Source organism: Rhinichthys klamathensis, unplaced genomic scaffold, assembly GCF_029890125.1.
Source record: "Rhinichthys klamathensis goyatoka isolate OS25496 unplaced genomic scaffold, OSU_Roscu_1.1 h1tg000433l_1, whole genome shotgun sequence".
Classification (NCBI taxonomy): domain Eukaryota; kingdom Metazoa; phylum Chordata; class Actinopteri; order Cypriniformes; family Leuciscidae; genus Rhinichthys; species Rhinichthys klamathensis.
In genome coordinates this window covers 234,365-262,333 of record NW_026606929.1, presented here as the reverse complement: position 1 = coordinate 262,333, position 27,969 = coordinate 234,365, and the positions used below count along the sequence as shown (strand labels likewise).

Genomic DNA, 27,969 nt, shown 5'->3' with positions numbered 1-27,969 from the left:
ATTAAAAAAATTGGAGCAATCTTGGTTGATACAGCCTGCATATTTCCCTTTAATTTCATGGAGAGAATAAACAAAGAAATACAAAAAGAGGAGTGTTACAAATCACTTTGAGTAAGACAGCAGTATATTGGTCATTCCCAGTGAAAAACAAAACAAAAAAACCCTGCCCTTTTCTAATATAGCCACCTACAGTCACCTTCTACACAATTTTACCATAGCCATTAAGAAAAGATACAGCATACAATTTGTCTGATATTAGTTCTGATAAACAGCTATTATATTGGTCTGCTGGAGAGGAAAAAGATTCCAAGAATGAGGTCGCTATATGATTGCATTTTTTGTAAATCAAATGCCCTTTAAGACACATGTGCATGACAAAGGGTTTTTGGACCACTTTGCCCAATTAAAACACTATATTAACACGAAATACTTGGTTTGTGACATTCACTCTACGTTTCTAGGGACATACAATAAGGATTGTAAGTTTACTTGCATAGTTCTCTTTGATTTCACAAATGGTTTCAACACTGTGCCATGTTTAAACCATCTGAAGTTGCATATAGTGGCATCACTAACTGATTGCTCTTTCTCTTAAAAAGAAATGCTTGAGCAAGCCATTTCAGCATGTGAGGTCTGTCTTGAAGAGGGTGGGCACAGCTATGATTGGTGATGCTAGCAATAGTACAGTTCCATGCAGTCTCTAGACATGACATCACCATAATACAGAAAACAAACTGTATCACAGTCTCTTAACATAATGCATGATAATCTCCACACAGACTCAACAGAAATACTTTTATATTCATATATAATCCCATATGAAGTAAATTTCTAGAGTATTTTCATAAAACAATTGTACATGAATTTAACATTCTCCCAAGAGTTGTATAATATTCTACATGGTGATGCAGCGATGATGGACTGCCATTACATGACAACGCTAGAAGTGCCAGATATCTCACAAACGTATGTGCCATTTGTAGTTTGGGGTTAGATCTGAATGGTCACAGGGCGGTAGAGGTCAGCTTTTTGGCACCACGGCGCTGAGCAAGTGTGGAGCAACCCACCGGCTCCAGTACGGGAGAAACATTTCTGTTTAGGGCTGAATAGGTGGCCGCCATCGCTCCCTGAGATAAAAGGGCAAAATATTAATAAGAATATAAAGTCAAACACAAGCATTAAGTATTATAATGCAAAAGGGCTGTTGGGCTGACAGGGAAACCATAATTGTGTTTCTGATATTGTTAGTTTCACATTTGAAACTATTATCACAATGCAAACCTTCACTAGATGAGGGGCGTCCTGGCGGTTGAGTTGGTATTTGGGTAGCTGGTCCTTGTTGATTATCCATCGGTGACGAAGAACTTGAGCAGCGGTCAATCTCTTATGAGGGTCAACGTGAAGCATCTTTGATACCAGGTCCTGTCAACAAAGAAGTGTAAAGATCATAGATCAAACAGAGATAGAACATTTACATTTGGCTAAGAAGTGTGTTAAACAAAAAGAGAGCCTGCAACCTTTGCCTCAATTGATACAGAATTCCAGTATCCACCAGTCAGGGAAAATTTCCCACTGCCAATCCGAGCCAGAATTTCTTCCGGTGTATCTTCCGGCCCATTAGCAAATGGAGTGAACCTGAAGGATGGACAAGAGTGGTGAGTTTTGAAACTGACATGAATATTGTATTTGAGCTAAATCATGCTAAATCATCCAATTTCTTAGAAGATTTGCAACATTTGGAATATTAATACATTTTTTTTATTTAGTTAATGTACCCTGTAAGCATGGTATAAAGGAGAACTCCCAGACTCCATATATCACAAGCTGCATCATAGCCTTGCTTCTTCAGGACCTGAGCGGATAACACACAATAATAATAATTTACAATTTAATTTACTACAACAATACCATAATATAATTAGTGTTGTCCAAAATATAGATATTTCGAAATGTATCGATTAGGGCTGTCAAATGATTAATCGTGATTAATCACATCCAAAATAAAAGTTTTTTTACATAATATATGTGGGTGCACTGTGTATAATTATTTTATATATATATATATAAATACACACACATGCTTGTATATATTTAAGAAATATTTTCATGTATATACTGTATATAGATTTATATATAATTTATATTATATATAAATATTTTATATATAAATAATATTTTTTTCTTAAATATACATGCATGTGTGTGTATTTATATACAAAATAATTATACACAGTGCACCCACATATATCATGTAAAAAAAACTTTTATTTTGGATGTGATTAATCACGATTAATCATTTGACAGCCCTAGTATCGATACTTCTCTTCCTTCCAACAGCGAACTGACACACAACGCCTCATTCGCTCTGGTTGAATTGTGGTTGTATTGCGCATCATTTTACTAATTCCCGCATGTACCACTGATCTATACAAGTGGCGCGCATAAAGCCGCCTCTCAAACAGTGCGAGTACCAAATTTAGTTGTTTTTCATGGCTTATTGTGCTTCAAATACACACAAATTTGTCAAAATGCCCATCTTGGCGTGTGGCGTGTATTCAGGTAACAATAGTCCGTTTTGGAACGTAAATAGTTGAGAAAGTAAACATGTATAACGGATCAGTGCATCAACTCTTAAAGTGACAGCAGTCCAATGTTCCTACGCTGTCTATCATGTTAATCAAAGAACAACAGACAAAATCACTCACTGTTTTTGACTCAATAACTTTATTTTAAAATTAAAATTTTATAAATTAAATTTAACTTTAATTGTAAGCATTCATCTGTATTTAATTTTTACAATGAAGAATATCCAGTGTTATTTTACATTTGATTTCTTTATTTAATTCTTTTTGTATTCCTTACCTGAATACTACTGTTAGACCCACCTCATTTGTCTCTTTATCCTATATTTATTTGTGCAATCGATTGCAGTTTGTTTATTTGTTTTAATTTTATTACTGGCTGTTTATTTTAATTTTTTTTTGTAAATTTAATTCAGAGTTTCAAATAAAACCTCCCTGTGCTGTGTGTGAGCTATTGCAACAATATATCCAAATTATCAAAAAAATATGAGATAATAAAAAAATATCTGTATGGCAGTATATATGGCAGTTTTTTCGTGGTATCGAAAAATCAATATTTTTCAAGGTATCGTATCGAAGTTGGAAAGTCTGGTATTGTGACAACACTAAATATAATATAATATATTAGAACATACACAAAATCTAGATGTATCTAGTCTCCCATCTAAAACAAATACAGATCAACAGGTACCTCTGGAGCCACAAAGTTAGCAGTGTAGCATGGTGTCATCAGCAGCCCGTTTTCTGCTCTAAGTTGTTTGGCAAAACCAAAATCACAGATCCTGATTGATTCTGGGTTGCCCGATTCATCCACATACAATATATTACTGGGCTTTAGGTCTCTGTGTACTACCTGCAACCAAAGTGCCAATATATTAACCATAATAATATATAAACATAAAATATTTATTTAAATAAATAAATGCATTGATAACCAAAGTGCCAATCTATTAACCCTAATAAACTCATAATAAAATAACAATACATATATTCATAGAAAATATATAGTACCTGTCAAAAGTTCGGAAACATTCAAATTAAAAAGGATCATCTGACACTGAAGACTGGAGTAATGATCCTGAAAATTCAGCTTTGCCATCACAGGAAATGACATTTTAAAATATATTAAAAATATAAAACAGTTCTTTTAATTTATTACTGAATTACTGAATTTTTGATTAAATAAATGCAGCATTGGTAAGCATAAGAGAATTATTTCAAAAACACTTGGATTTTTTACTAAATGTTAATGTTTCCAAACTTTTGACAGGTTTCTGGACACATTAAATATTTTCTGTAATATTTGGTGTGTGTAAACACTTTTACCCCTTGGGCATGCAGATATTCAACAGTCTTTGTAATGGTGTGGAGGACAGCGCTGGCCTCTCTCTCAGAGAAAAACTTTTGTCGGAGGATTTTATCCAGTAGTTCTCCACCTTTCATCAACTCTGTGACCAGGTACACTGATCGCCCCTCGTCGAATACCTATAACCCCACACAGACTCAGAATAACGGCAGACAACACCAGGGATATTTGAGTTATACGTTTCCAACAGACAGGCACACAAACAAAAGTCACTCACGTCCTTCAGAGTAATGATGTTAGGATGTTGTCCATATCGCCGCAGAATCTCAACCTCCTCTGCTGGATCTCTCTTCTCCTTATTGATAATCTGTTTTGTCAGTAAGAATTCTTTATGCATTAGCCAATATGCATTAAATTAATCAAAAGTCACAGTAAAAACCTTTACATTGTTGCAAATAAAAAGATTTCAAATAAATGCTGCTCTTTTGAGCTTTCTATTCATCAAAGAATTCTAAAAAAATCCATCACGATTTCCACAAAAATATGAAGCAGCACAACCATTTTCAACATTGAAAACAATATGACATGTTTCTTGAGCACCAAATCAGCATATTAGAATGATTTCCAAAAGATCTGACACTTAAAAATAGATGAAATTTTACAGTATATTAAAATAGAAAAAGGTTATTCTAAGTTCATATCACTGTAATATCACTGTTTTTACTGTATTTTTGGTCAAATAAATTCAGCCTTGGTGAGCATAAGAGACTTCTTTCAAAAGTCAAAATAAAATCTTACTGACCCCAAAACTTTGAATGGTAGTGTATACTTATTGAAAAAAAATTTTTTTTACAAATGATTAAACCTCTTCTAAAACTGACACACCAATCAGAAGTGCCAATCCAGCTCTCTTTAAAAGTGTTAGAACCCTAAACACATCAATAAAACAGATGAAGAGGTATGTGGTTACCTTACCTTAACTGCATAGTCCATTGCTGAGCTCTTGTGCACACAGCGCTTGCAGATGGAATAGGAGCCCACACCAATGTCTTCTTTAACATCATACACATCCGTGAACTGAAGCGTGCTCCGGTAGGGTTGCTGTGTATGTAGCATTCACACATGCACTTTATTCCCATGTGTACAGATGTTGAAGGGGTTTGAGAGGAGCGTGCGAGTGATGCGAGTATACCTGCAGTATGCCACTCAAGTTGATGTTGCTCTGAATGGGCGGCTGGCTCTCCTCTTCTACTCCCGTAGCAACAAAGCTAAACCCTCTGAAGAGCTGATGAGCATTGGCACTTGGAGGGATACCAGGAGAGTCTGGGACCAAAGAAAAAGGAAAGTGAGTACCATCCAATTGTTATGCCTAGAAATGCATCTACTGCTAGGAAAGGGAATGTTTGCATCGCTTACCTCGAGGGGTTTTGGCAGTGAATTCTGAGTCAAAGTAGATTGTATCGTCTGGCCTCTGGATGGCTGGTTTAAAGGGAGGAGGCAATTCCTTTCTGAATAATTTCTAGAGGTAAAACAAATACTAATTTCTGTAAGCATACAAATTAGGAATGCATTGATATTACAATTCTGGCTGATACTTATAAGTCAATAATTAATTGCATGTTATAGCCAATAACGGTTCAATGGTTGATATAGATAATGATAAACTATTTTACCTAATTCAATTTAAAAATACAACACTAAACAATAAAAATCACTCGTTTTAAATGCTACACGTGAATTTAGGCATCACAATATTATAATGTACAGTATAAAAAAGATATTCATTCGGAGATTTGCTAACTATTACATTTAACCGTTATTGAATTACCAGTGCTTTTAAAACTAACTTTAGGTGAGCATTAGATAACAGCAAAGGTAATGCAAAAAAAAAAAATGCACAAGCTCAATGAAATGTCTAATATTGGCTGATAATTAACCAATATTGACAGATACTGATAAAAAAAAAAAAAAAAACTTTTGTATTCCACGTTAAAAAAAAATATATATATACATGGTAAGAGAGACATGAGGATGAGTAAATTATTTTTTTTGGACTTATATCTTTAATTTGGGATTTATTCAATTTCTTATGAACTTACATTCCAGTCAATTGTGTTGAAGAATGAATGTCTTTTGATCTCTTCTACTCCATCAGGCCCAGCTCCTGAAATTCAATCCCAAGTATTTAATGAACAGACTGAAAAATGCACCAAATTTACTCAGCATGAACAACCTGTTCTTTGAAACAAGCTGACAATGATCTTTTTCACCTAAGCGGTTGCCAGGATTCCTCTTGAACAGATTGCGGAGCAGAGACTGGGCCTCGGGGCTGAGAAACTGAGGCATTCCTAGCTTAGCCCTTGAGGCACAAAAAACAATGTCAGTGCAAAGACTCAGGTATGAAAATCAATATTGAGGAAATAAGGCTCACTTTAAGATCATTGTCATGGTTTCCTTGCGGTCTTTTCCTTGGAATGGAAGTGTTCCAGTCAGCATTTCAAACTAAGGAGGTAGAATTACACAATCACTGCACTGATACACAAATATTATGTTTGACAAACTTTATTGATGATGAATTATGTTAGAGTTTATTTGAAACTGAAGTGTAATTTCAGCATAGCCCCGCCCCTCTCACCATTAGAACGCCATAGGACCACCAATCAGCACTGTGGGTATGACCTCTGCGGTTGACAACCTCCGGAGCCATATACTCCACCGTACCACAAAATGAATAAGCCTTGTTCTCATGGTCAATGGACTCTTTACTCAACCCAAAGTCTAAGTAACACACACATAGACAACAAATCAAATACATACTGATACATATACCATTGTGAGATTCTCACAAAATGTTCATACCTAGTTCTTACCCTAGTTAGACCCAAGATTATTTTATACTAATATAAGCCCTTATCATTATGCAGTAATAAAACACACATACCTGTAAGTTTGATGTGTCCATCATTATCCAAAAGAATACTGTAAGAGATCCAAATTTGGTTCACATATGAAAATGTGCAATGCATTGGCTTAGTCAAAGTGTTGTAATTATACACGGTCTAGTATATAGTCATTGTTTACAAGTAAATGATGTGTTCTTAAACATGTAGCAGTTACCCAGCATCTGTCCTTCTATTTGTGAAAAAAATCAGTTTGCCATCAGTTGTTGTCAGAAGATAAAAGCGAGTTTCCGTTCAATGTTTGAGGGGATTTCCCACGACCGGAGTCAGCGCTGTTCAACGCATTGAATCAATGCCATTGATCTCTATGAAGTAATACATCAGCTTCAGCGTTACCCAGCTGATGCTTTGATCGTCAATTGAGCATTGTGAAGTGGCACGCAAAGTTAAAGTAATATCAACACCTTGTTTATTTCATAAATGAATCAGCGGTTTTTGTTTATGAAAGTTTTATTGATGACTCAAGGATAAAGACAGTCCCTTGCCGCCACCTACTGGCGTAACAATGTAACTGCACTGACTGACAGCCTGTCTAGCGCACACAGAGACGTACCAGTGCTGCGGAAACTTCTGAAATAGCACTTTTGGAAAGCCTCTTGTCCAGTAAACATTCGAGAATCAAAACTAACTGTTATAAATATATTAATAGTTAGTAATCATTTTATAATATAACAAAATAATAATAATAATTATTATAAAATGGCGATAATATCGAGCCACTCAAAATTACCGCAAGGGAAATTTACCGCGACAGCCCTAACATCGCAGTTTATGTAATATGTGGGTGAGTAACACACTTTTCTGGTTTAAGATCTCTGTAGATGATTCCCAGTCCATGTAAATGGTTCAAAGCCAAAGCCAGTTCTGCAAGGTAGAACTTTACATCCTCCTCTGTAAACATAACCTGAAAAAAGACATAAAAGAGTGGTAGAAGAATTAGCAGACCTTGATCTATTCTAATATTCATTCTTAATTCTTAATCATTTTTTAATGCTTGTTCACAATTTAAATGAGGTTAATGTACACTACAAGTTTGAGGTCAGTAAGATTACAAGTTTGCGGTCAGTAAGATTAAAATGTTTTACATTTTTTTGTTGAACGTTTGTTTGTTTTTAATTTAGCGCCACACCAACTACCACGGCTTTATTCATGGCAAAAAAAAAACAAGTGGAAAAAGTTAGAAAGTAAATATATAAGCAACTAAACTATGTATAACCAACAAATAAAAGCAAAATGTATAAAAATGTTTTTAAAGTTTCTTAAAAAAAATCTACAACTAATCTCGTACAAATAAATGTATTAAAGGCAAGGCAAGGCAAGGCAAGTTTATTTATATAGCACATTTCATACACAATGGTAATTCAAAGTGCTTTACATAGGAGGAAATAATTAAAACAGTTTAGAATAAAAAATAAAATAAAGTACAGTAAAAACAGTCGGACGAACATTGGCACAGTGCTCATTCAGTAAATGCACAGCTAAACAGATGTGTTTTGAGTCTGGCTTTGAATGTGACTACTGTAGGAGCACATCTGATCTCCTCTGGAAGCTGGTTCCAGCTGCGGCTGGCATAATAGCTAAAAGCAGACTCTCCATGCTTAGAGTGAACCCTTGGTATTTCTAGCTGATGTGATCCTAATGATCTGAGTGATCTGTTCGGTTTATATTCAGTGAGCAAATCTCCAATATATTGAGGTCCTAACCCATTGAATGATTTATATACCAGTAATAATACTTTAAAATCAATCCTAAATGTAACTGGGAGCCAGTGTAAAGACCTGAGGACTGGTGTGATATGTTCATATTTTCTGGTTCTGCTCAGAATCCTGGCAGCTGCGTTCTGTATGAGCTGCAACTGTCTTATGGTCTTTTTAGGAAGACCAGTGAGGAGTCCATTACAATAACCCACCCTGCTGGTGATAAAAGCATGCACAAGTTTCTCTAAGTCTTGACTGGAAACAAAGCATCTAATTCTTGCAATATTTTTCAAATGATAGTTTGCTGATTTAGTTATTGCTTTGACATGACTACTGAAACTAAGGTCTGACTCTGGAGACACACCAAGATTTCTGACTTGATTTTTAGTTGTTTGACCCCTAGCGTCAAGGTATGCATTCACCTTGAGAACTTCATCTTTGTTTCCAAACGCAATGACTTCAGTTTTGTCTTTGTTTAACTGAAGAAAGTTTTGGCACATCAAACCGTTTAAAGTAAAATAAAGAATCCTAGAGTTTATTTCTTAAAAGAAATTAATACTTTTATTCAGCAAAGATGCATTAAACTGATTAAAAAGTTACAGTAAAGACTTTTAAATTGTTGCAAAATTGTTATAAATTACCTATCTAAAAATTCTTCCTTTCCATCAAAGAATACTGAAAAAAATTATTTTGGTTTCCACAAAAAAAATAAGCAGCGCAACTGTTTTATATTTAAAAACAAAACAGACACTTAACACGATCTAATGATGTATAACACTTATATGTAAGAGTATTTTGAGTCTCTTTTACACTGATAAGAAAAAAAGCGAGCTGATCACGCCGGAGTGATTGCCGACCCCAGAGGGTTAAGCACCTAATCAGAATATTAGAATGATTTCTGAAGGATTGTGTGACACTGAAGACTGAAGTAATGGCTGCTGACAGAAATAAATTACATTTTAAAATTAAAATAGAAAACAGTCCTTAAATTATAATAATATTTCTGTTTTTACTGTATTTTTGACCAAATAAATGGTGATTGCAAGAGAATTATTTCAATTTTTTTTAAATCCTACCAATCCCAAACGGTAGTGTACATGTTGGATTTATCTGTACTAGACATGTAATTCACCTCTTTGGACAGGCGAGTGAAGAGATCTCCTCCTCTGAGGAAGTCCAGAATCAGATAGAGTTTACCCTCTGTCTGAAATGCTGAGGAATCAAAATTAAAGTTGCAAGATCTGTAACAAGGGTACTAAAATGTAATTTGGACATTCTTAAAGTTCCTTGGGCTAGGCAAAGGAACCGTAAAAAACTATTTAGTTAACAAACAAGAACTTAATAGTAATCCAGAAAACAAGATACGATGATGTACTGCAAGTTCAACAGAAATCCACAACCGTGAAGCATAAAAATCTGATTGGTGATGGGATGTCAATAACTTACCATAGTGCAGTTTAACAATAAAAGGATGGTTGACCTCAACTAGGATGTCTCTCTCCATCTTTGTACGCACTCGATCTCGTACTGAAACCACACACACCCAAATATAAACAAACATTATAAATAATAACTTAATAAACTTTATTTTTTAGTGTGTACATGTTCAATAACAAAGACATAAAACAACATACAAAACACACACACCTTTCAGTGTAGCTTTCTTTAGCACTTTCATAGCATAGAGCTGTCCTGCATCGGGCACAGTTATCTTCTTGACTAGGAAAACCTGCACAAACACGCACCATTATTAACAGAAACCAGCAGAACAATGCTTCTAAATGTAAACACGAATCAATTGCAGTTATTTTACTCATACATGTGCAGTTCACCTGACCTTGCCAAAAGATCCCTGGCCCAGAACCTTGCAGAGCTCAAACTGTCGTGGGTCCGCTTTCTCCGAACCCTCCTTGACATGGTGAGTGATGCTGATTTCCTTGACAGAGCCCTCCTCCTATGAAAGAGACAAATGACATATGAGCACCCACAAAACATGCAATGCAACACCAAACACACACACACACACAACTTATCTTGTTCTGTACTGTTAGAAACATAGTGATGACAGCAGTGTAACTTAAAAAAACAACAACACCACCACCACTAAAATCAAATGTCAGGAAACACCAACAGCACTTCATCACATCAATACAAATTCATGCCCAAAAAATGCACTTAAGGTCAGGCAAACAAACACACACACACAATATGAGAGGATGTTAAAGAGAAGCCTGGATGGCTGGTGTCTCTGCAGAGGAGCAGCGTGCCAAAGCCTGTGGGAGGAGAAAGAGAATGAACACCACAAACAAGTAGTGAGGGGGTTAAACCAGGCCCATCTGACAAAATGAACAAATAGCTGACTGAATGCCCACAAATGAGCAGAAGAGATCAGGAAGGGGAGAACTGATCTTCAGAGACAGAGCAAGAGTGCTGTCAGAATCGTCTAACTCTGGACACTAAAATGCTAATTAATGGTAAAATTGGATAGAGCTGAGAGCACTACACTTCATAGAGATCTCTTTTTGCTTTCCCTCCTGCTCTCTCTTATTCTTAACATAAACTTGAGATGGAAATGAGGGGGGTAGTGACTTATAATCTAGTAGTCACCCACACATATTTTGATCAATAAATGCCACACACCAGTCTGCCTGAATGAGACCGACTGGTGGATGATATCTGATAATCTATTGATGGTGGAAAAATACCACAGACATCAATATCTACCACAGAGGTAAAAAATGACACAAAGAAAGCGATGGGACATACGGGTGTTTGTACATGTGTAAAACAGCACCTGCAACTGGCATGCAAGTCGCTTTGTGTCAGCACATAGAGCAGCACATTGTTTTTTGTGCGTTTTTTTTTGCGTTTGTGTTATTTGATTGCAGTAACCATATTTTTTGGGGGAGACTGCATACTTCATTAATAATCCACACTTCCCTTCTGACCTGCTTTCACTAGCAGTTCTAGATGACCAAATAGTTAAAAGCTCATCAAATAACAGATAGTATCATTGGTTTCATAAACAAGGATAAGGATGTTTTATGGAGTCAAATAAGGATGTTTTATTAAGCAAATTCATTAAGCGCTAAATGATATGGTAACTGATATGTAGACAATAACAGTTGTATAACAGTTAATAACACACAATAATGTGTTAATAGCGGTTAATACATCATGCATTTTAGCATAGCTAAAACATTGTAATGACCAAACTGCACACCGGACCAGAAATCAGAAATATCCATTTGAAATGTTCTCTTATGCCAAATTTACAGTGGCACAGAAGCGCTTTTGATGTGGCATTTAGATATATTTACACAGACTGTTTAATGCTGCTCAAACAAAGTGACAAATGCATTTACAACTGTATACTTTGACAGAGCGCACATAATTTAGTCTGGCTTTAATGCGTCATTGCATCTTTACACTGAGTTTGAGCGGGCACAGAGCAGCCTTAACTTGGATGTGTAAAGAGACGCATTAATAAGAGGGAGATTTAATGTAATATGTCATTGTATAGGACCCAGAAATTAATGCTTGTTCTTGGTAGCTTTTAAGTGAATTCTTCTGACATGCCATTTTAAATTCATTTCCTATGTATCTATCTTATAATCATGCCACAACCACAACAAAGGATTTGCATAAAAGAAATTAACTTAAATAAGGGTGCATAAGTCTATGCAAATGAATCTAAAACTAAATTGATGAATTCTGGATTTAAATTCTAGAAGCTTCAGAGCAGATGAGATGACTGAGGGGGCCTGATATGAGAAAGAGGACTCTGCGACAGTGTTGGCAGATCTCAGAAGAGACTTCAACTAAAGTGTGACCAAGGATGATGACTGAGGTACACCTCACAACAGGAACAGGAAGTGTGCGTGGCGTGGGTGTTTTTACACACACATTGTCTCAACAATCCTCCTTCCCACATACACGCACACATACAATGGGACAGGCCTAAAAATATACAATAGCGTTCAAAAGTTTGGGGTCAGTACTTTTTAAAAAAAAGAAAAAGTGTAAAGGAAAAATGAAAAATGTAACTGTGCAAAAGTCTTTACAAATAAATGCTGTTCTTTTCAACTTTCCATCCATCAAAAAAAATCTATCCCGGTTTCCACAAAAAATCTTAAACAGGCCCAACTGTTTAACATTGATAAGAAATATTTCCTGAGAATGATTTTTGAAGGTTCATGTGACACTGAAAGACTGGAGTAATGGCGGCAAAATTTGTAGCTTTGCCTTTCTTTTTTTACAATATTACTGTTTTACTGCTTCACTGATCCATTAAATGCAGCCTTGGTGAGCATAAGAGACTTATTTTTAAAAAACTTTTAAAAATCTTACCAACCCCAAACTTTTAAACAGTAGTGTAATGGCTACAAGTCAACACACTGCTTTGGGTCACAATCAGCCCCATCAAATGATATCTGTTTTCAGTTTCTGCTGGGTTAGTGGAAAATGAAGCTCTGCTTGAAGAGAACGCTGAACATCCTCTTCTCCTACTGGCTGCTTGCCATGTCACTCATCCAACAGGAAACCAATAAAACCAGGCTGTCCTCTGAGACAGGAAACGTGATGTTAAAAGATAACTAGCTTACATAGGAAACACATCTTTGAATTGAAAGACAGTGGGGCATTACAGTACATCAAACTGTTCCTCAAGCTGTGAATGAAGAGCTTGTCTGATAAACTGCGAGGAACCAAAGTTGAACTGCTGTAATCTGTCAACATAATTGAGTTTAACAGACATGCTGTCTAATATGCAGATTGCATACACACATACCCAAACTACATACAACTGCACACACTGACAGATCACATGTTCACATAGAACATACACATTTACATAGTGTTGAACTTACTTGAACAGGACCATCATCATCTACCATGGAGTCATCCTACAAAACAGGAAAAAATATGATGTTTTTAACACAAACCATAGTAAAAAACTTTGTTACATCATGTTACTATTACAAGCCAGGACTGAAATCACAACATGTCAACAATTACAGAAAAACAAAGCATCTTATAAGCATCTAACCTATAGTAAACTAGGCCTACATGTTATTTTATTTAGTTGTCTATTCTAAATTGCAGGAGAATGGTGATCTCTATTTAAAGAAATATCAAATCACCAGACCATGTGTTGACAAGAGTAAAATGGCAGTGTGGAAGATTGTTGTTTACATAAAGTCACAGACTTAGTGATTATTTATAGGTCCACACACAAACAAGGCACTAAAAACAAGCAGCGTAGGAAAGCTATTTTCAGGCCACGGGATTAGCCTGGATCAAAGGGAAGTTAATAGAGAAAGAGTACCAGAGGATAAAGGGCTAACAGAGTAGGAGACAATACTTGTTACTATTTATTAACTCAGAAGAAGTATCTTATGCTCACCAAGGCTGCATTTATTTGATCAAATATAATATTGTGAAATATTATTAAAATAACTTTTTTTTCAATTTTTAATATATTTTAAAATGTATTTTTTTTTTCTGTGATGGCAAAGCAGAATTTTCTCCAGCGTCATTACTCCAGTCTTCAGAGTCACATGATCCTTCAGAAATCATTCTAATAAGCTGATTTTGTCCGTAATAAACATTTCTTATAATCAGTGGAAAACAGCTGCTTGATATTTTTTAAGAAACCATACCATAGATTTTTTTACAGGATTCTTTGATAAATGGAAAGTTTAAAAGAGCATAAATTATTTGAAATAGAAATATTTTGTAACATTACCGTTTTTACTATTATTCAGCAAGTGTGTATTAAATTAATCGAAATTAAAGTATTAATTTCTCTTTTTTTTTTTTTACATACAGACAGAACATTGGTGGTGGTTGAGGAGATTCCCCCTTCCATGTAAAGCGCTTTGAGTACCCAGACAAGCGCTATATAAATGTAACAAATTATTATTATTATTATTATAAAACAAAAACCAGAGTGTTTAAACACACATAAACATTTGTGTGTTTACATACATAAACACACAAAATGTGTTTATGTAAACAACAGTCTTCCACACTGCCATTTTACTCTTATCAACACATGGTCTGGTGATTTGATATTTTTTTAAATAGAGATCACCATTCTCCTGCAATTTAGAATAGACAACTAAATAAAAATAACATGTAGGCCTAGTTTACTATAGGTTCTGACAAAATGTTAATTGCTGCAGTTTAAATTTTTTAATTATTATTATTATTATTATTATTAAATCTATTTAGATTAGTGATTCAATGACTCAGTTATGAAGGCCCTGTCCTACATGCCACACTTCATATTACGGTCTTGTGGACTTAAAACGGGTAAAATAAGGAAGTCTAATTTTTATCAAATTCTGATATCAGCCAGTCTAAAAGCCAGATTCACAAAAACCTTCATAAGAAAGAAGTAAACAAAAAAAATTCTTAAGATAAATTCCAAGTAGTTCGTAAGAATGTTCCCAAGCACAATTCTTCTAAAATTCTTGAGAAATTCTCAAATATTTTTAAAGAACATTCTTAAGGACAAGAAAAAAAATGGCCACTCTTATATGTGCTGAATGCTATGGAAGCTTGTTTCCGCCACTGAACAAAAAATTTTTTTTTTAAAAATTGCGACTTTTTATCTCACAATTGCGAGATATGAAGTCAGAATTGTGAGAAATAAAGTCGTAATTGCGAGATATAGTCGCAATTCTGAGAAATAAAGTCGCAATTCTGAGAAATAAAGACGCAATTGAGAGATATAAAGTCGCAATTATGAGAAATAAAGTCGCAATTGCGAGAAAAAAGACAGGATTGCGACTTTTTATCTCACATTTCTGACTTTTTTTCTCACAATTGCGAGTTTACATCTTGCAATACTGAATTTATAACACATAATTGCGAGTTTATATCTCGAAATTCTGACATCTTTTCTCAGAATTGTGAGATATAAACTCGCAATTGCGAGTTATCAGCCCAATTCTATAAGAGGGAAAAAAAGACTAACTTTTTTCCCCTCAGAATAGTTTATATCTCACAATTCTGACTTTACAACACGCAATTTCGACTTTATATCACGCAATTCTGACTTTATAACACGCAATTGCGACTTTATTTCACGCAATTCTGACTTTACAACACGCAATTGCGACTTTATATGACGCAATTCTTACTTTATAACCTGCAATTGCGACTTTATATCAATAAATTCTGACTATATCTCGCAATTGTGAGAAATAAAGTCAGAACTGCGAGATGTAAACTCGCAATTGTGAGGAAAAAAAGTCAGAATTGTGAGATAAAAAGTCGCAATTACCTTTTATATTTTTCATTCTGTGGCGGAAACAAGCTTCCATAGAATGCTGCCAAAAGTGATGTCGTTATTAGGCTAAAATTAAAAACGAGGTCCCTATTTTTGACTTGTTTTTTGTCAAGTTGCTTTAGATTTTCAAAGCAGATTTCAAAGTTGCTTTAGATTTTTTCCAGCAGTGTCACATCACACATAATCATCATCACTGATCAACGTTTACATTATCAATCATTGCTCGTGTCACTTCAGAGAACTTGTGCACATCTCTAGTAGTAATATGTAGGCTATTATATGTTCTGGGAGCGACCTAGGCTCTACCGTGCAGATGGCCTGCACCCCAGCAGCATCGGAGCGGCTGTTCTGTCGGACAACATCTCCAAGACGTTGCACACCATCTGACTAGTAAGTCAAAGTCCAAATCACAATCTTTGCTGTCCCAACCTAATTGATATAAGTAGTGTAGAACATTATATAGAAACTGTGTCTATTCCTCGTTTAGTGAGGCCAAACAATAAATCTACTGTAGGATCTAGGAAAAATCTTATTGTAATTAAACCAGAAATTCTCAATATCAGTGAACAATAGGGGTGTAACGATACACAAAATTGACGGTTCGGTTTTCCCACGGTTTTGACATCTCGGTTCGGTTTGGTTTATAAAGCTAAAATTGGTTCTTTTTTTTTTTTTTAAACAGTGGTTTAACGAAAAAATGGTCTTTCTTTAAATTAATTCAATTACAATTAAACGTTTCACAAGGATAAAAAAAAAATCTGCTAAATCTGTAAACTATATAGGGAGCCGCACATTACTATAACATTAAAGGTTGTAGCCTAGACTTTTAACCTAAATTCAGATGCTATTTATTTTTTAGATATAATAATCAACACACAACACATTGTATGAAAACATGTGAACTGAACATAAGGCAGTTTTTGCATTAACTTGTGATTTTACTCTAATTTGTTATTGAAATATAATACTTTACACAGTTTTCATTTTCATGAAAGAGATTTTAAACATACATTAAATAATCAAGATATCATTAACAGGTTAAGTAAAATATAATATAAAGGCTAACATGGTGCATTTATTTAGTGCAAGAGTTCATTTATAGGAACCAAAGTTGTGGACACTGAATCACTTGCCTGTTGAGGTAAATATAATGCTAGTGACAAGATATGCTGTTTTGTTGACGTCTTTCCGCTGCTGAAACACTGATTGAGCGATTACACGAGTTATGATGCCTTTCAGTAAGTATACTGCATCTTTCAACATACCTTCAGGTGTCCATTCTGTAACTGAGGAAGAGATGATCGCGTTTACCCGCGCGCCGCGCTGCCGCTTGAAATGAGGAGCTTAGTAGGCATACAGCGATCTGTCACGCCACATCAAAGAGCGCCAAAACGCCATTTATTGTTTGAATTTCGTGATCAAATAGACAGAATTTGAAAGATTACACCTTGCTTATTATCGAAAGTAACAAAACACGGAGCTTGTTATTTGGTGTTAATGGTGGTTAGGCTACAAAACTGAATTTGTTGTGTACTGTACACAAGACATGAGGTCCATTGAGCCGGGCTGGGCGGGGCCGGGGTAGCAGGGGGCGGGGAGGGGCGTGTTCGGTACACAATGAGAGTATCGCGATTCGAATCGTGTGTTCTGTATCGCGGTTTTTCGGTTCGGTTCAAATATCGTTACACCCCTAGTGAACAAAAACAATTTCTAAAGCTAGGTCTTCTAAACATTAGATCGCTCACACCTAAGGCGGTTATTGTAAATGAAATGGTCACAGATAATAGTTTCGATGTATTTTGCCTTACTGAAACCTGGCTTAAACCAAATGATTATTTTGGTCTAAATGAGTCTACTCCACCAGGATACTGTTATAAGCATGAGGCCCGTCTGATCGGTCGTGGCGGCGGTGTTGCAACAATCTATAGAGATATTCTAAATGTTACTCAGAAAACAGGTCACAGGTTTAATTCGTTTGAAGTACTTGTGCTAAATGTTACGCTCTTAGATGTAAGAAAGAAATCCCTATTATCTCTAGCCTTGGCTACTGTATATAGACCTCCAGGGCCCTATGCTGATTTCCTAAAAGAGTTTGCAGACTTTCTCTCAGATCTATTGGTCAATGTCGATAAAGCAATAATTGTTGGAGATTTTAACATACACGTAGATAACACAAATGATGCGTTAGGGGCTGCGACTGCGTTTACAGATTTATTCAACTCCTTTGGGGTCAAGCAAAACGTCAGTGGTCCCACTCATCGTCTAAATCATACACTAGATTTAATTATATCATATGGAACCAATCTAACCGATATAGATATTATACCGCAAAGTGATGATGTCACTGATCATTACATGGTAACTTGCATAATACGTACTGCTGAAATTTGTCATGTTGCGCCACGTTATAGACCAGGCAGAACAATTCTCCCAACCACTATAGATAGATTCTCAAATAGCTTACCTGATCTATCTCAGCTGCTCAGTGAACCCAAACAAACAGATGAACTAGAGGAATTGACTAGCATTTTGAGCACCATTTTCTCTAGTACATTAGAAATTGCTGCACCAATTAGATTAAAAAAGGTTTGAGAGAAAACTAAAGCACCATGGTACAACAGTGCTACGCATGTTATCAAGAGAGAAACTCGTAACTATGAGCGTAAATGGAAACAAACTAATTTAGAGGTCTTTAGAGTCGCGTGGAAAGACAGTATGTCACGTTATAAAAAGGCTCTAAAAGCAGCCAGGGCTGAGCATCTCCGCAAACTAATAGAAAATAACCAAATTAATCCAAGGTTTTTATTTAACACCGTGGCTAGACTAACAAATAAACAGACATCACCAGAGCAAAATATTCCGTTACAGTATAGTAGTAATGATTTTATTAATTTCTTCACTGAGAAAATAGAAAGCATCAGAAACACAAATGTATATGTACAATCTTTTATGGTGTCTTATGATTCAGCCTCAATTATCGCCCCTCAAGAACAACTACACCGCTTTACAACTATAGGACAGGAAGAGCTAAATAAACTTATCATTGTATCTAAACCAACAACATGTTTATTAGATCCAAATTAAATACCCACTAAACTACTGAAAGAAGTGTTACCTGTAGTGGAAGAGCCTCTTCTCAATTTTATTAACTCGCCTTTATCTTTAGGTCATGTTCCAAAAATATTCAAGCTGGCAGTAGTAAAACCTCTCATTAAGAAACCGCAATTAGATCCAAATAACCTAGCAAATTACAGACCCATTTCAAATCTTCCATTTATGTCTAAAATACTAGAAAAAGTCGTGTCCACTCAATTGTGCTCTTTCTTGCAAGAAAATGATATCTATGAAAAATTTCAGTCAGGATTCAGACCGCATCATAGCACAGAAACTGCGCTAGTTAAAATTACAAATGATTTACTTTTAGCTTCTGACCAAGGCTGTATCTCAATACTAGTTCTACTCGATCTTAGCGCTGCGTTCGACACTATAGATCATAAAATACTCTTGGATCGACTACAAAACTATACTGGTGTTCAGGGACAGGTATTAAGCTGGTTTAGATCGTACTTATCAGACCGTTACCATTTTGTCTGTTTAAATGGGGAAAAATTGAAGATAACGTCAGTAGACTATGGAGTGCCGCAAGGATCGGTGTTAGGCCCTCTGGTATTCTCAATATATATGCTGCCACTTGGTAATATTATAAGAAAACATGGAATTAATTTCCACTGTTATGCTGATGACACTCAATTATATATTTCATCACGACCAGATGAAAACACTAACATATCTAAATTGACAGAGTGTCTTAAAGATATAAAATGCTGGATGACGCGTAATTTCCTGCTACTAAATTCAGATAAAACGGAGGTATTACTTATTGGTCCAAAAAACTACCCACAAAACCTCTTACAATACAACTTTAATTTAGAAGGATGTCCTGTTACTTTATCCACTACTGTAAAAGACCTGGGTGTTATACTAGACCACAACTTGTCTTTCGAAAATCATATTTCATATGTTACAAGAACAGCCTTTTTCAACCTTAGAAACATTGCTAAGCTACGTAACATGCTATCTGTTTCTGATGCAGAAAAGTTAGTTCATGCATTCATGACCTCGAGACTAGATTACTGTAATGCTTTATTAGCCGGTTGTCCTGCTGCTAGAGTTCTTACTAGGTCAAGAAAATATGATCATATAACACCAATTTTATCATCTCTACACTGGTTACCTATCAAGTTCCGTATCAATTACAAAGTATTACTACTGACCTATAAAGCCCTAAATGGTTTAGCTCCTGTGTATTTAATGGACCTTCTATCGCCCTGCAATCCATCGCGTTCTTTAAGATCACTAAATTCGAAGCTTCTGGTCATTCCTAGGATATCTAAGTCCACTAAAGGAGGGAGGGCGTTCTCGCATTTAGCTCCTAAACTCTGGAATAGCCTTCCTGATATTGTTCGAGGCTCAGACTCGCTGTCCCAGTTTAAACTAGATTAAAGATGCATCTCTTTAGCCAAGCATTCACATAATGCTTACCTTTTATACTACTGTTGAATCAGATCGAATGTATTAATTTTATGAACAGCAGCTATGCTAATTATTTCCCATCTGCTTTTCTGCTGTTATCTCGGGACGCTAGTCCCGAGGTAAATAGCGTTCGTCAGCTCCAGCTTGTATCCAGCCTCTCACGGAGACTTCAGATGCCCCAACACCTGCGATGAGATGACTAAACGCCTGTAAAGAGACGACTCGATGCCTGTGAAGAGACGACTCGACGCCAGCGATATGTTATGCCCTAAATTAATACATGATTAACTAACTGTATTTTTTTTCGATCTGGATCCGACCCCTCCCCGTGGATTTCATGTTCTGCAGTGAGGACCATCTCAATATTCCGATATTTTCAAACTAATTTTGTCCGATGCCAATACCGATGTATTTGTATTTTTTTGTGCAAAAGTGCAAAAAAAGCTTATTAAAGCTTCTATTAAAGTTCTCAGTCAAGAGCAGTGAGTGATTTCCTCTTTGTGTTTTGTTGTTTTATTAACATTAAAGGGATAGTTCTCCCAAAAATTTTAATTGTCATCATTTACTCTCTCAAGTTGTTTTAAACCCAAATAAATTTCTTTCTTCTGTTGAAAATAAAAGTTATTTGGAAGAATGTGGCTACAGTTGCTGTACTCCAGTGACTTCCATAGTATATTTAAGCACAAGAAAGAAATTAATACAGGTTTGGGACAACATTAGAGTGAGTAAATAATGACCAGGGCTCTAGAGTGCGACCAATTTGGTCGCATATGCGACCAAAATTTGTAAGGGTGCGACTAAATTTTTTCCAAGGTCGCACCGGTGCACCTAACGTCCTCGCGTCCGCTGCCAAGTTTCCACGAGCGAAGCGCTTGTTCTCCTTTGTCGGAACTCACAGCACACTCATGGTTGGATCATATCGTGGTCTAAACCAGTCAGAGACAGAGATAGGGCGGGTCTTTGCCTCTGATTGGCTGTGGTAGGCCTACACTGCTCCGTGCTGTGTGACTGAAATTGCGACCTGAGCACCAGAGTATCAGTTACGGCAATCAGCATCAGCAAAAGAAACGCAAGAAAACAGACGACGAACAATGAAAAGAAATAGACCCATAGAGTTTTTTCTTTTAGAAAAGTAGGCCTGTTTCCCCCAACACTCTGTCCGGTACGGATGGGTACCGAAACCCGGTATTCAACTTCTGAAAGACCGCTGTGTCGATCAGCTCGGACGTGATCGGTTCTGATGTCGGTAACTTACTGGAGAAATTAAGAAAATACACATACTATTTATTATTACTATAAAGACGTTATTTAAAAAAAGAATTTATCTTGCGAGCCTTTTCTGTGTATAATAATATTACACCATTTTTGCTATTCGCAGTCCAAGAGAGAGAGAGAGAGAGAGAGAGAGAGATCTCTCACGCGGAGCCACAGCGCGCAAAACACGACAGCTCTGCTTAATGAGTGACGACGCAGAACTAAACATTCAAACGTAGCCTGGTTACACTTTAGGTCTGTGATATTAGTCTGATTTTGTTTTAGATTTCGGCTTCCAAAGATTATAAAAAAATATATTGAGGTAAAACCATTAAAAACTACAGACACATTCGGTCTGGCGCAGCTTCCTTCCATTCGCAGCAGTGCGCTGTCACTTCTCCCTAAAACTCAAACTTAACGACAGAATCAGCTCGTGATTGTTGTAAAATGCAGTCCAGCTACTGTTGCTAAATTGCGGGACGCATTTAATAATAAAAAGAGCTATTAAAAGCACAAAAGTCTGCACAAGAGATGCTGTTCCCAAGGCGACGCGCGCTCTAAAAACAGAACTTAACGAGACAAGCAAATTATACTTTGGGTTTCATGTGCGTGTCTAAACTATCAAATGTACACAAAAATATGTCAAAATGACCGGCTTGTATTCACAGCTCTTGAATTAATAACTTCAGCTTTAATAAGCATTATCTATCTATGATAAAATATGCAGTGTTATTTTACATTTGATTACTTTATTAGATTTCTTTTTAGACCATACTTGAACAGTAGCTAATGTTAGTAGACCTTCCTGAAATTAAAGCACTGTGTAGGCCTATATAATGTGCATCTTTGTTTAATTGTTTATCTTTGTTTATAAAACAAAAAGAACCGATAAGAATACTGTTAAAGTACCGGATCGCTAAGGAGTATCGGTAAGAGTAGTAATACCGTTAAAACCTTATGGATACCCATCCCTACTCCCCGGTCAATGCTCCGACAACAGCCCAGACATGGAGCTACTTCAGCCACCCGTCTCCCCAGTCCCTGTAAGATGCCAAGCCCTGGTCCTTCCTCGGTGAGCCTACCGAGCCTGAGCTAGAGACTCAAAATAGTTAGTTTGGCAGCTCAGTGAAGCACACATTTTTTTTTTGTATACAATATAATTGTGCTTCAAATTAAAAAAAAGTATTTACCTACACCTTGTTCTTGTTTAAAATCATTTACATAATATATATGCATGTATATGGAGCATGATAAAAAGCTGAGCTTGAAATTGTGGCGTTAAAGGCGACGCGAGCCGAGGAAACATTTGGGTGCACCTAAATTTTGTGCTGGTGCACCTAAATAAAAAAGTTAGGCGCACCAGTGCAACCAAGGCAAAAAATTAGTCTGGAGCCCTGATGACAGAATTTTTATTTCTGGGTGAACTCTCTCTTTAATGACAAGCGGCAGCATATTTACTATTAGCAGCAGTGTTTCCCCTACCATTGTTTTGGGGGGAAACGACCCCCCGCCCCCCCTAAATTGCTGACGAAATCCAGTCATAAAAAATAAATTTACTGTATAACACGGAATTTCATGGAATTTGTCAATCTTTTGAGGAATAAATAGAAAGCAGTTCAGTATACACTTGAAATCAAATCGCGATGTAGACAAGTGTGGATATTAAACCACAAAGACAATTTAAATACGAATCCTGCTTGTTCTGTGTGAATAAATGGTGCAGCCGACGCGCAGTTTCATTTAACACACACACACACACTGAAGCACGTGTGACGCTTGCGCTGTTTTTTGCCTATATAAAGACACAAATGCATAAACTTCCTCTCCAGGCTCTAGATCCACTCCGAAAGTCACTTCGTGATCATTTAACCGCTTCATTTGAGAAAAACTATCATTATGACAAACACACAAACTCAAAAGGTCTTCACGGCAACCCGTCAAAATAAAAGTTCGGTTTAACTTGACAGAAATATATTACCGTTGTACAGTAGAATTTAGATATGTCCCAATGTAAAAATACTAACACTAATCCAAATAAATTATCATCAAAACTGAATTTAAGGAATAATCCATGTTTTAATTTTAACAGTAAAGCTCATTGTGCAGCACGTTATTTGACAAAAAGTTTATTTAATTTCATATGATTAAAATTGATGATAAATGATAAAATTTGTGTTTTATGTCTTCATTTTATTAAAAAACACAACACAGAATTAGTGTGAATAATTTTTTAAATGTTGTATACGTTTAATGATTCATAATACACTATTTCAATTAATTAGACATGCTTTTTGATTGCTAAAAAATTTACACCACGTATCCGTAACACGCCCGCTCCGCAACACTAGCAGTCCCAAGGCGCCAGGATTTAACTGATAGAATGCACGATACTACGATATTTCTTCAAAAGCAGATCGTGGAGACATTTTAATCGTCCACAATCAAAAACCATGGTTATCGCACAGCCCTAGTTGGAAGTTTAAGTTACTGGTGCTCATGCTTCGTTCACGGTCTTCACGTGCGCATAGGAAACACGCCACCCTATCGGCAAGGCTCATCGACAGTAATATTCATATCTGCCGATGCCGATGATGGTCATTTTAAGCTTTTATCGGCCGATACCGATGTTGTCCCGATATCATCGTGCATCCCTAGTTATTATTAGTTGTGCATTGCTGTTTGAGCTGCGAGTGCTGCACGCAAACTTTGTCATGAAGGTGTAACTCTAGCCTTGTAACGTAAAATAGTCCCAAACATAACTCCGACACACTCACTTCATTTTTCCTTGTGTCTGCTTTGCGTGTTTCGCGGTTGAGCAGCACGCATGGGCTGCACATGACCTTGAATCGAAGTTTTATCGATTTAATTATTATCGACAATTAATCGATTGTCGATTAATTGTTAGCATCCCTCATTTACATACTTGAATGCTGCTGTTAAATGCTCTGGCAAGAAGATAAACATTAGGGGTGCACGATTCAATACCGTTTTTTTGTCTCAAGATTCGATTCAAAAACGATTCTCGATTCAAAAAACGATTCGCAGTATATAAATGTAGTTTACTTTTTCCTATGTGATTGATTGCTGTAGACACAATTTAAAAGAAAAAAAACACAACAAATTAAATGTAGTTTGATATTACTTTATATGTCTTCATACAAAAATAAAAACTTTTGCAACTAAAAAGTGCAAAGTGCCAAGCTTTGGCCAGCTTTCAAATACATTTAATTCAAGTTTAAAATAAAACTTAAATAAAAAGCTTTTACATTTAGCTTTAAAGTGCTGTAGTCAGATCAAACAAACAATTATGCTAAATGTGGTTTAAGGAGTACTTCAGCTACCAGGTTGACTGTTGAAATGTGAACTCGACTGGGCACATTGAACTTCCTAAAAATATATACTAATGTCATAGAACCCTTGCGAAATTATTTTAAATAGATTTAAAAAAGCCACCGCTACTGGTAACATCTAGGGTTAGATTGATTTGTTTAGATCCAGTGAAGTCGTTCATAGGCGTATTTTGCGGGTATCTCCAGTTAACTAGCAGAGCATTCATTTAGTTCACTATTAAATAAGAGATCTGTTGTTTTTGAAATCAAGCTGAGCGCTCGTTGCCGCTGGTATGTGTCATGGATACAGTGTTCTCTGTGGCTCGCGCAGTATTCCCTCGGACGCGCGCTTCATATCGCCGTTGTGGAGACTCCGGTGAAATCGCAAAATAAAATGCACACAAACGTGATGAACATATTCGGTTTTGATGAGAGAGAGAAAAAACTATACGAGTGCGGTTTAGAACCCATAACCTCTGACACGCTTGGCAAAAGATCTACAGAACTCAAACATAAGATCTGCGGATCGATGCATTTATTTACGGGTTGAGCAGAGAGGCTGCACAGTTTGACCAGCGGGCGGCAAGAACTTGCAATGTAACTATTTATCAGACTATTTATCCTCGCGGCCTCGAAACACTACCGGATCACCAGTAAAAGTCCCGACTCACCCGATTGCCACTCCGCCCGTACAAGCCATTAAAAAAAAAATATGAATCGATTTTTTGAATTCTATGAATCGATTCTGATTTGGTAAAGATTGAATTGCGATTCAAATGTGAATCGATTTTTTTGCACACCCCTAATAAACATGGTGGACGTGTACAGCTCACTCAGGGCGGTGTCTATGCTAATAGGGCAGAGTCTGTTAGCAGTCATGGGCGGGGCCTACACGATGTGACGTCACATTGCACAGAAACTGCAAATGGCTTGTTCTGAGACACTGCTTATGATTAATGGGGATTAAAAAAAGAGGAGTGGGTGGATTTTTACCATTATAGGGTGGCTATGTACACACACTGCCGACATACATTTATGTTCAAAGCTTCAAACACCATGTAAAAGAGAATTTTGCATAGGTCCCCTTTAAAGAAATGACCCCAGGTCCAGAATACAAAAATGCCATTAGGTTGTTGTTTCATAATCCAAGTAACACACTGACTATATGTCAAAAGCTAATGGGCCATCTACCTTCCGAGACAGAATTTGGGGTATCGTAAACTTGTATTTTTTCACATTTATAGCATGTTGACATTGTTATACTACTAGCCTGTGACGCCCAAAAATGCTGTCTAGGTATGTAGGCAGCTCACTGGGTTATGAGAAACAGCCTGTCCGTCTGTATACGAGAAGTAAGTTCCCCACCCTGAGTTTATTGCCCAATGCATACTCAAGTCAAACTTCAACCACTTACAAAAAGGCAAACACGGGTCCATTTTAAGTAAGAATGAAGCAAGTCAACTTAACGTTACATCGAACAAACAGACAGACAGACACACAAACACTCATACTGTGCTTGTCTGGTCAAGTCTTGCTTCGACGGCTTACACATTCTCTAGCTTTACCAAGTAACTAGGCACTTTGGTCCAATGAAATTTCTACGTTAAGAGTTAAAGGACACACGTCATTTCGATTGTAACATTTTGTTGCATTTTAATGTCGGCGTATTAACTATTAAGCGCGCACTTTTCTGCATTCAGTTATGTGTTTGAAAAGTAGCGACATTCTGAAACGCAAACTTTTTTTTTTACCAATCTGTAAACTACTAACGTTAGTCCAAATATGCACTTCAAGACTGAACACTGACATTCCCATGTAACTCGAAGCATCGGATTAAACGTGAGTTCATATAATAGCAATGTCGAAAACGTAAAATAACCTAACGTTACCTCATTCTCCATATGCCCCACGGGCAGCTTCTGCCAGGGGTCTGCAAACTGTGCCAGTGGCATCTTTAAGTCCCGATCTTTCACTTACGATCACCCCGTGAAGTGATTTGACGCTGTCAGTCAGTGTAAAGTTGCACAAAAGAGTCCCACAAAAAGAACGGTCCTTTTCTGGCACGTAAATTAAAGAGGAATATCCGTTCAAATGCCTCCAAGGCAGTTTGTTTTACTGCTAAAGTGTCCGGTTCCTCTTCACAAACATTCGAAATATGTTTTAACAGCAGAGTAATACACTTCCGTTTTCGCTCAACATGGCGTCGTCGCCCCGTTCACCTGTCTGTCAGAACGAGGCTGGAGAGGAGGAGGATACGTCATCATGCGTCATAGAGCGAGGGACACCGTGGCCACCCGCTGGTACCGACCCTGCACATTGGTATTACTCAGGTAAAGTTTAATTGAGTCGAGGAATGAATGCTTAGTAGTATTTTGATTTGAGATATTAAATGCATTTATCATATGCCTGTTCAGAGCCTTTAAACTCATCTTGACTGCTTTTCTGAACAACTCAGTGTGAATCACATTGGAGCATATTTGTGATTTATTTTTGATGATCATGTAGAACATTCTGTCTCTAAATCCTTTGATTATTAAATCTTTTGAAATCTCTTTTCCCTACGTAGAATCCACGTTTTCATTTATTCAGTCCCTCATAAGAAAAACACACGTGACAATAAATTAAGTGCACAATCAAAAACACTGCAGAGGGAAGAGAATCACAACACCACAGCTGCTAAAACACTCATCCAGCTGTACCAGAGGGTTTAGAATAAAGCTGATTTGAGGATTGTGCTTTATTTTCGCTCTTTTTTTTTCATGAGACCCAGTTTACTTGTGACCCATTTCTCCAAATAGTTATTTTTAGTGTGACGATCATCCATAGCACGGGATAAAATGCAAAAGAAGCTTCATCCTATAAATTAAAGTGCTCACCTCGTGTTCACATGCCACATTAAATGAAAATATTTAATCATTTTGTCATGGTCCCTTTGAGTAGGCTACTAATGGCTGGTGAGGTCCCCCCCAATTGTTTTAAAAATGAAACAGTTTAAACTATATATATATATA

At 36.5% G+C, this 27,969-nt stretch overlaps 1 protein-coding gene across 2 annotated transcripts; it reads right to left on the bottom strand.

Moving 5' to 3' along the window:
• Nucleotides 1-21: 21 nt before the first annotated feature.
• On the bottom strand, nucleotides 22-27,190 carry rps6ka3a (ribosomal protein S6 kinase a, polypeptide 3a). Of its 2 annotated transcripts, XM_056235940.1 has the most exons (22): nucleotides 26,848-27,190; nucleotides 13,414-13,449; nucleotides 10,383-10,499; nucleotides 10,193-10,274; nucleotides 9,992-10,072; nucleotides 9,678-9,757; nucleotides 7,646-7,752; nucleotides 6,830-6,867; nucleotides 6,524-6,666; nucleotides 6,320-6,390; nucleotides 6,159-6,247; nucleotides 5,988-6,052; nucleotides 5,305-5,407; nucleotides 5,081-5,211; nucleotides 4,864-4,989; nucleotides 4,166-4,255; nucleotides 3,909-4,067; nucleotides 3,274-3,435; nucleotides 1,776-1,852; nucleotides 1,518-1,635; nucleotides 1,282-1,422; nucleotides 22-1,127 (listed from the first exon to the last, which is right to left on the bottom strand). In XM_056235940.1, the coding sequence occupies exons 1-22, from the start codon at nucleotides 26,908-26,910 to the stop codon at nucleotides 1,005-1,007; spliced, it is 2,202 nt and encodes a 733-aa protein (XP_056091915.1). In that variant the 5' UTR covers nucleotides 26,911-27,190; the 3' UTR covers nucleotides 22-1,004. The 2 variants fall into 2 exon arrangements, with proteins under 2 accessions (XP_056091915.1, XP_056091916.1); XM_056235941.1 differs by lacking the exons at nucleotides 13,414-13,449; nucleotides 26,848-27,190 and adding an exon at nucleotides 10,751-10,769.
• Between the last annotated feature and the right edge of the window lie 779 nt (nucleotides 27,191-27,969).